This window comes from Chlamydotis macqueenii, chromosome 12, assembly GCF_036417535.1.
Source record: "Chlamydotis macqueenii isolate bChlMac1 chromosome 12, bChlMac1.mat, whole genome shotgun sequence".
NCBI lineage: Eukaryota > Metazoa > Chordata > Aves > Otidiformes > Otididae > Chlamydotis > Chlamydotis macqueenii.
Window position 1 is genome coordinate 16,040,415 of NC_141567.1, and position 9,592 is coordinate 16,050,006.

The 9,592-nt window shown below is 39.9% G+C and overlaps 1 protein-coding gene across 9 annotated transcripts in view; it reads left to right on the top strand.

Moving 5' to 3' along the window:
• The window catches only part of NEO1 (neogenin 1), a 202,716-nt gene extending 193,403 nt beyond the window's left edge, over positions 1-9,313 (top strand). For 7 of the 9 annotated variants that reach the window (XM_086757425.1, XM_086757430.1, XM_086757432.1 and 4 more), the window contains 4 exons: positions 3,816-3,974; positions 5,304-5,558; positions 5,893-6,029; positions 8,513-9,313. In XM_086757425.1, coding sequence (XP_086613551.1) covers positions 3,816-3,974; positions 5,304-5,558; positions 5,893-6,029; positions 8,513-8,596 — 635 coding nt within the window. In that variant the 3' untranslated portion in view covers positions 8,597-9,313. The remainder of the gene's footprint in view (positions 1-3,815; positions 3,975-5,303; positions 5,559-5,892; positions 6,030-8,512) is intronic. The other 2 variants (XM_086757433.1, XM_086757434.1) reach the window with 1 other exon arrangement.
• Positions 9,314-9,592: the final 279 nt, after the last annotated feature.

Consider the following 9,592-nt stretch of genomic DNA (forward strand, 5'->3'; position numbering starts at 1 on the left):
AGAACATGGATAGAGCACTGACAGGGGCTGAGGTTTTGTGAGTGTGGCAGAGCAGCCTCTTAAATGAGGACGATGTCTGGTTTCTTATTTCTTACCTGTGTATTTCCCTATCAGTTAATGATGATTTGAGCAAAAACACTGAATTGAAAGTTTGTTGAGGCAGTAGAAATGTATGTTAATTGTTATTATGAAATACTTTAAAAAATAAACAATAGATCTAGTTTTCAAATCATGACTCTGAGACGGAAGGGAATTGGCTAAACCTCTAAACAACCAGACTGAAACCTGACTTGAGAACGCAAGTAAAAAATACAAAAGTTAAGGTGTGGTGACAGAACTGTAAGGCAAAATTAGACGGCACTTATTTGGTCTGAGCTTTAGACTTCCCTCAGCATTATGTTCATGTTCAACCCTGTAGCCAGGTAATTACTACCACAAGCTCTTGTGTTTTATGGAATGATTTCAGGCCAGTCCATTACATCTCAACTTTCTAACTTTTTGCTTATTTATCCGAACTTTCTTGGTTTTCTTGGCCTCTGGGTGCTTTTTGAAGTGTCCTGATGACCCGATTAGCTCAGTTTGTGAATTTTGACTGTTTCCTTATTTTACAGCCTTTTAACAAGAGAGGTATCTTTTTTTCCTTCATTTTAAAATTAGTAGTCTGTTGATCCTTTTTTTTTCTCCCAGCTCTACATGTGTGAGGAAGGAGCAGAGGATGCAGTTTTACACTAATAATCTTTACTCTGATTAGTTTATTAAAAGTCTATCTGCTGTCAGATATGGGTGTCTAACAAGGAACATTGCAGCTATGGGATTCTGATTATTTCCTGTCCCATGTCAGGTGCTGGAACGTGATGAATTCAGACTTGTGTGATGCCATAACAAATTCAGACTGCACCAAGTCTTACCTTGTGCTCTTCTCTGTGGTTTTTTTTTTTCTCTCCATGGGATGCAGCACTGGATACACATAGCGTAAGATAAACTCATATAGGAGCCCGTGCTGAGCGCTCCACAGACATAGTGCAGTGAAGTACCCCTCACACTTTGTTAATTCAGTGAGAAGGATACCCAGCAGCATATGTGATCAGTCCCATGTAAGATGACAAGACTTACAGCTGACACAAGTAATAGTATTATGGTGGTACGTATTTTAGGGAGGTAGTATATTCCAGTTCTGCCTTTTGATGCTATTCAAGCTGATCTGATAATGCTGACAGATATAGTTGTGGACGTGATTTTCCCTTGCAGCACTAAACTCAGCTTTGACATCCCATTTTGATAGCCATCCTGCTGTGTTCACTTGAAAAACCGATCTGTTTTCCCCCCTCTTTATTAGATATTACCTTGCCCAGAAAGAACCAAACAGACACAGACACAGCTGGCTCGGTGTGACAGGTTAGCATCATGCACTAAATGTCAGGAAGGATATGTAAGGTCTTTTGGTGCCTTAGGGCTTGAGATTGTTTTTATTTGACTTTTTATCCTGTTTGCAAAAGCTCTGAGGACTTCCAGCTGTACACTTCTATTTTATAGTAAGTGGAAACATTAATGTAATGTCTTTAGATACCTTTCTGCAGAAGGTACACAGAAAATTGACAGGGGTACATGAGGCCCTTTCTCAGCAAACAAAACAGAAGGCAGGACCGTTTAGTGTGTCTGAGTCTGTGCCTGCAGACACCTTCCTGTGGCATTTTTTCCCTACACAGTAGCATTCAAATCCAGTTACTTACCTTTTAAATACTAAATTATCCTAATTGAGTATGTTCAATTTTAGCATGATTTATAGCAATGCAACAGGAATGGTGTGCACCTAGTTAGTTCCTTCTTTGAAACTGGAAAACAGAAAATCTGGAACGATATTAGGAAGCAAAGGGCTATTTCTTTCTTAACACACCACATTTCTCTTTATCCAGTTCTTCATCTTGATCTTCATTAAGAGCTGGTGATACAATGTACAGTGATTTTTGACCTGTAAAGCTCTGTGTGATTTAGGTCTGATAACCCAGCAAATTATTAGCAAAGCTGCCAGCAGTTAAAGCTGGATGGCTTGGTGGCAGGGTAAACTTTCTGGGGGACAAGGCTTTTCACTGGATCAGGTTTTCCCCATTTGCTCACTGGATTCTGCTTTGGATAGTGTTCCAGGGCTACTACGATCTTGTGCTCCTCTCCCCACCCCCAGGTTTTTAGGAAGTGTCTCAAAAGGTGTAGTATATGTGCAAGATTTTGTCATTGTGGCTGCAAAAACATATAGGCAGTCTTTTGTACTGACATGCATTGTATTTGATAATGATGGAAATGCTTGCTGAAACACAGGTGTAGACCAGTGGTTTCTACAAATAGAAATAATTAAAGTGTTTATGCCTTAAAATGTTATGCCTTAAAATCTTTATGCCTCCTACCTTGCTGACGTGTAGGAGAACTCCTGGTGTCTCTGATGAATGTTGCCTCTGCCCGGATTTCTGACTGACAAGCTTTTGTGGGTTATTCCTCCATTTGCCAGTTCCCTGCAAGACAAAGTGGCATTTTAATCTTGCTGGAAGCTCTTAGTGAGGATATCTGACTTTTCCCATCCCCTTGACAGCTGTCTCACAGGACTTAAATCTAGACCCTACTGATTACTCAGTATTAGAGTGTAGTTACTTTTCATTTACTGGAGGTTGACAATGAGGTTAGCATTCTGTTGGTGTAACTCAGTGGGAGAGAGAAATTTTTTATTAGCAATAGCTGAAAATCTCAGTCTATTGCCTTCACTGATCAATTCATGTATCATGTCCTACTGGCCTGTCAATAGCAAATGAGGAAGTTAGAGGGTTCAGATTTGTTTAGTCAGCCTCTGAGTTCAAACTGCATGCATCAAGGCAAGAAGTCTTAACTGAACTCACCGTTACAACCATGGATTTGTGCATCATGTCATTCCTAGAAAGTAACTTTAAAAGGCAGCACATGTGGAGAAGTTCCAAAAAAGGTTCAAAAGAAAGCAACCTCAATCATTTTTTTTCTTTATGGTGCTAGTGGTAGCATTCCCCTCCTGTTTTTTGTGGTGAGACTCTTTCTTTTGGATGATTTTAAGCAATTCAGTATTTTAGTCTGTCATAAGAACAGACTGGGGAATAGTAAAAGTTTGTTTTGCCCTCGCAAAAGGGTGAGGGCAAAGGATGATTTACATTAAGTATAAAATTCATGTCTCTGAAACAGGAAAAAGAAAACAGCGAGATTAAAAAAAGAGATGAAAAAAAGAAAAAGATGCTTTTGGTTTGAGTGTGCTGGAGCAGAGCTTTACTAAGTCTGCACACTGGAATGAATGGAGCCTTTGGTCTCTTGCCTACTGTTATCCTTTGTCTTGCATTATTTAATTAACCAAAGATGCCACATTTGTTTACAATGATATGGAATTCAATAATTGCCAGAAATTATTTTGGAATTTGAGCTCATAGCTCTCCTGTATTAGGTCTGACATTTACAGCACAGTGTGAAATACATGGAAGTTCTAAAGGAAACCAAACTTCATTTTTCTCAAGTGTAACAGAAAGCTCTTGGAAGACAGAGCCAAGAGAGATGCACTTTCTGCACAGGACAGTGGAGAGCTCAGCCTCTTTTGGGGGTTTTGTGTCATGGCATGGAGGGAGCTAAAGTGCTGGAGCAGAGTGGGAAAATTGGTATTGGAACATGTCATCTTGGTGTCGTCGTAAATCTGCTCATTGGTTGGCTGCCCTGTTTGGTGGCTCAGGGGGAGAAGGGAGGGATATGGTGCATTTCAGTACACGCACGTGCTTGTCTATATGTTAAGCGTTTTTCTGTCTTATATTCATTCACAGCTGTGATTAGTGCTCATCCCATCCATTCACTCGATAATCCTCACCATCATTTCCACTCCGGCAGCCTCGCTTCTCCAACTCGCAGCTATCTCCATCACCAGGTCAACCCGTGGCCGATTGGCACATCCATGTCCCATTCAGACAGGGCCAATTCCACAGGTGAGATTCAAATGATCAGGTAGATTTTGCTTGTAATGGAAAAATGAGTGAAACATGGTCAAACTTAACTTGGTCAGTCTTCATTGTGGTGTTCCATGAGAGGCAGAGTGATGGATTTAAGTACAGACAATATCCTTGATAAGTTGAGTTTTCTGTTTCTTGTGTAGGTCAGATACCGATCCTTGAGATTCATGATGCTGTCCTTGGAAAAGGAGGCTTAATATTTTATATACAACTTCAAATAGGAAGAGTCCTTATTCTAAAGCCTTCAGCCCTTCTGAAACATCAGCTTAAATCTAACTTGAGCTACTTAATATGATAACTTTCCTAATTACTTGTGTTTAAAAGTGAGAGAGGACAGAAGTCCGTCCAGACTTTGCTACTGAGAGCTGACATTAGTTAATCTTCCTGAGGCACACAGAAGATTCTGGAGTTTCCTATGCAGCAGTTTCATGCTTGAAGCACAATCATTTGCAATAGTTTTTGTAATGTCTCTAGTGCTCTGAAAAATTCTGAAGCAACAGTATTGCTAAATTGTACACAGGTAACACCTTGAGATAAAGTGAATTCTGAACATCTCTAGTTTAAGGTCTACATTTTAATTAAGGTGCCAAGCCAACAGCGTTATTTCCTTATGAAAACAATTCATGAGGCTACAAGTATACAGGCAGATGATATGACAGAGGCTGAAGTTTCCCTTGTTCTGTTTTTATACTTCTGAAGCGACAGCTCTTGCAGTCCAGGCCTTCTCCTGCATGTGTTCCAAGTAGGATCACAGTGCCCTAAATTCAACATGCCATCTCAGTGTTCTCTTAGATTAGTGTGGAGCCCACTGCAAACAAACAAATGAAGCTTGTGATGTCATTTTCACTTACAGCAAGTAAATGGATTTCAAGTCTATCTCAGACAAAATTTGGCACTTCTATATGCACTACAGCAGTACATGCTTAATGTATACCTATTTAAGAAGGCCAGTACTGTGAAATACTCAAGGGGAAGATGAGAATGAAGATTTGTATTCCATGCTGTTTATCTGAGGTCTTATTACATGTAGCTGTTTCAGTGCAAAACTGCTCATCTAATATTACGCCTGTGGAGTCATTCGGTTCTCAAGCTTATTTTGTTACTAGAGCTGTTCTCCTTAAAACACAACAGTTACATAGAATTCGTGTTATTTGCCACACAGTTAATGTGTGTATTCACTTCTTAGCTTATAACAGCAATCTTGGAAAAGGTGCTTCCAAACACTACTGCTTTGTTTCCATCTGACCACAGAGAAAAATTCTGTTAATAAATAACTTCTTTTTTTTTTTTTTTCTCCTGTTGTAGAATCTGTTCGAAACACACCTAGCACAGACACCATGCCGGCTTCTTCGTCTCAGACGTGTGCTGACCACCAGGATCCTGAAAGCACCACAGGGTCTTACCTGGCTAATGCACAGGAGGAGGATTCAGCTCAGAACCTCCCTACAGCACATGTCCGCCCTTCCCACCCGCTGAAGAGTTTTGCGGTGCCAGCAGTTCCACCAGCTGGTTCCGCATATGACCCTGCATTGCCAAGCACACCATTACTGACTCAGCAAGGTGAGCAGGGGGAAAACTGGCAAGGTGCACTTGCCAAAAAGAGAAAAAGGAGATTTTAAGAAGAATATAAGAGAAGCTCCTTGAGCGGGAGGGTAGAGTTGGGCATCAAAGGAAATATGTCACAGGCTGGACTGAATTTTGTTGGTATAATTTTCAAAGCCCATTATGTTATGTCTGTAGATAAAGTAGACAAAAATTCAACTCAGCATGCTGTAATTTGATGTATTCTTTCTCCTGTAATAGAATCCTTTTTATTCTCCTGCTGTCAAGAGTTTTCTGAATAAACAAAGGAACTAATTAACTGAGACATAACTATATAACAATTTATTTTAAGCTCCTAACCATCCAGTTCACTCGGTGAAGACGGCGTCAATTGGGACTTTAGGAAGAACTCGACCTCCTATGCCAGTGGTAGTTCCCAGCGCCCCTGATGTGCAGGAAACCACCAGGATGCTTGAGGACTCGGAAAGTGTAGGTACTCTTACACTGCCAGAGGCTTTCTGTGGCAGTGCCTATCAAACAGTGGTGAATCTCTCTTTATGATACTTGTGAACTTTAGTAATGTCTGCGGTGAGACTTCCAAAGGCAGAGGATAATGAGGCTTCTGACTCCCACGAAGTGCCCCTGCCTGTTAACCCATATAAAGCATCTAGTGCAAATAACTTGTACACAAGGCAGTAAACCCAGAGAATAAGCATGTAAATTGCAAGTATTAGTAGTGCTTTCTAAATCTGAAAATAACCTATGAGCATACGTTCATTGCTCACTACAGAGCACTGAACAGATGCAGTGCTTCCATCTATCCCAGCCCACAAGGCCCACTCAGTCAAAACTGATAAACCTTTCGCAGCGTTGTGGCTGAACTGGGGCTATTAGCTGAAGAGAGAGTGATGTTCTCAGAGATGTCCTTTCTTGACTCATGCTCAATGCTTCTGGTTTCTGCCAGCCTATCACATTACGAGAAGAGGAGAGTAAAGACAGATACCATTTCACTCTTTACAGTATGTGGCACCTAATGGAGCTTTAGTTTATGGCTTGGGCTTCTATGTGCAGGCTTCCGTTCGGGAGCTGTAGAACTGCACTGCACATCTGTTTTTTGCCTGCTTATCTTGATGTAAAGAGCATCTTTGTTCACAGAGCTGAAGGCCTCCAACAGTGCTGTTTGCTCTTCTGAACAGCTTAAGATGTTGTGTTCATGCTTGCTTTGAGATGTCATTTATTTCTGTCTGGTTTGCAACCATACTGTGCCTGGTTCCTATTAAAGTCACGCAGCTGCAGCTTCCTGTGTGTTGCAGAGCGTCCAAAGTGTCATTGCAAATGGAAAATTTAACATTAATGCCAAATTGTTTAAAGCCATCATCCCAAATACATTTTTAGATACTCATGTGAAAGTGTTCTGACTTTCTGGAAAACATGCAACTGTTGAGCTTCTTTGGAAATAGCTTTTAAGAAGTGAGGATGTTTTGGGTGTCAGGCACTGGAACAGCTGTCTTCCTTTCAAATTGCAAACCAATAAGTTATTGTATTACTGCTACAGGAAATGCTTATTTTGAATGATTTTTTTTTTTCCCTTGCTTCCTTATTATCCTTTCCTTTTGTCACCCTCTTGATTTTATTTCTGCAAGCACTGGTCTAGAAAATGTATGCACGCTTGATTTGGTGCACTTTTGCCCTTCTGTCTAGTTGTTACTCCTACTTTATTCTTTTTTTTTATTACTACCAAAATAGTAGTAATTAATCATTAGTAGCAGTAGTAGTATAGTCATTAGTTTATGCATCAACAAATCTGTAATATTTAAATCTATCATTAATAAATTAGTACAGTATAAGGTCACCACAGCACACTAAATAGTAGTTAAATTATGAGTTTTAAAAATCAGGATTAGATAGTGATTTGAATTGATTCTGCTTTTTTTATGAGAGCCTGTAGGAATGAGTCTGAATACTTGCAGCTCACTGCCATTTATCATTGTCAGCAGTTGGCAGGCAATGCCTTAGATACAGGACAGAGACAACTTTTCCGTTACACTCTAGATTGCTTGGTAAACTGGGAAGTGCCTGCTGTGTTCCTTTCTATTTAAATAAAAGACAAGGTTTGTATCTAGAAGCAAAAGAAGTGAGATCGCAGTGAGGGTTGAGGGCTTCACTCTGGGAAGGACCTCAGCTTTATGGTACACAATCAGCTGAGCACTAGCTTTACTGTTAGATTCCAGCCAGAAGGTCTAGTAATGGACCTTAAATATATAGAGCAGAAACGATCCAACAGGAGTTCTGTTGCTTCTGAGTTGGCACTAGCAGAGCTGGTATGGGAATACTAGGTGCCGCCTGGCCTGCCTTCTGTGAAAATGATGTTGAGAGAGCAGAGAGGTTTTGGAGCAATGCTTCCAGAGCATAAGGGGTAGAAAACTACTCAGGAAAGATTTGGTCAGCTTAGAAAAGATTTTGAGGTTAACTAGTTCATGGTATCTATCGAGATACATGCATTGATAAGAGAATGATGATAGCTGTTCAGGATGGCTGAAGCTAGACAGTTGAGGCTAAAAATGGAGTATGAGTTTAGCAAGCATAATGATTCTCAAAACAGTTTTATTGAAGCGATTCCTTTAACCTATTTTTTCCAATTAAGCTGGGAAGATTTTTCTAAAATACCCATTTTGGTTTAAAGGAAGCTGTCATCTTGAAGCAGGAATTGATCCAAGGAAAATAGATAAGATGATCACAGTCTTAAAAATCAGTGAAAGTATGAATCACTATTGCAAAAAGATCTGCACTTAAAATAGAGAGTTGTTTCAAGTTTTTAATTCCTGTAACTGTTGATAAATCTGCTTCTGCTTATTCATGTGTCAGGGTCACAATTTACACCAGAATCACTGACCATTTCTTCTTATTTCTTACTCTGTCCCTCTTTAAAGAAAGCAAGTCACCTTGTCAATAACTCTTTACATCTCCCACAGAATTATGAACCGGATGAGCTGACCAAAGAGATGGCCCACCTGGAAGGACTTATGAAGGACCTTAATGCCATCACTACAGCATGACCACCTTCACCAGGACATGACTCCAGACAGTTTCACAAGTCTTGGGACTCAGCCTTGGAACACAAGGAATTGTACAGAGGGGAAAAAAAAAAAAAAGAGGAGAAAAAAAAAAAAAAAGAAAGAGGGACAGCACACGAGAGCATACACAGAAAGCAATGAACCAACTAGTGCATTCGTGCTACAGCTGGTCAAAAGGAGATGACCTTTCTTGTCATCGTCCTGCAACGAAGTCATTGCCAAGTTGAATTCCATATACCTGCTGAGACGATGCAGGATGGGACACATCAGGCTGAAATCTAGCATCCAGACAAAAGGAAAAAAAAGTGGACTTCACTGTTTTTTTTTCTGGTCAGGTTTTGTCTCAGTGGTGTGATTGCCCTGCCTTTTCAGTGTTGGACATTCGCATTTATGTACAATTTTATTTGTGTTTTTATTTTATCTTTTTTTATAAAAAGGAAAACATACTGTAATCAAAAAAAAAAAAAAAAGGAGAAACTGTTGTTTTCCACAGCCTAGACTGACGTTTGACTGCTTGTTCTATTGTGTATGAAAATTCATTGCCAGTGTGGGTTGTTCTGTTTTGGTTTTTATTCTGCGTATAATTACGTCCCCTTCTGGCAGTTAATCCATGGCCTTTTGGGATGCTGCACTGCTATTTGTAAGCTTTTTTTATTATTTTTATATTATAATTATTAAATGCCTGACTTTCTCCTCTCATCACTGTGAGATTACCAGTCTGTTTGAATTGAAATGTAATTTGAAAGGCTTGTTTGTCGCTTTTTGTGCAGTTTCAATATTTTGAGTGGGGAAAAGTAGATGGGGAAGGGGAGGGGATCCAGTGGGAGGTTTTGTTATTGTTGTTTTCCTGTCTTTCTACATTGACTTGAAAGACTGAAGAAAATGAAAGCATCTTCTGTAATGTCCTTCCTTGTTATTTCAGCATACCGTGTCTCTGGTTACTGAATTGCGGTGAGAGTCTCATTTAGAAACAGTAAA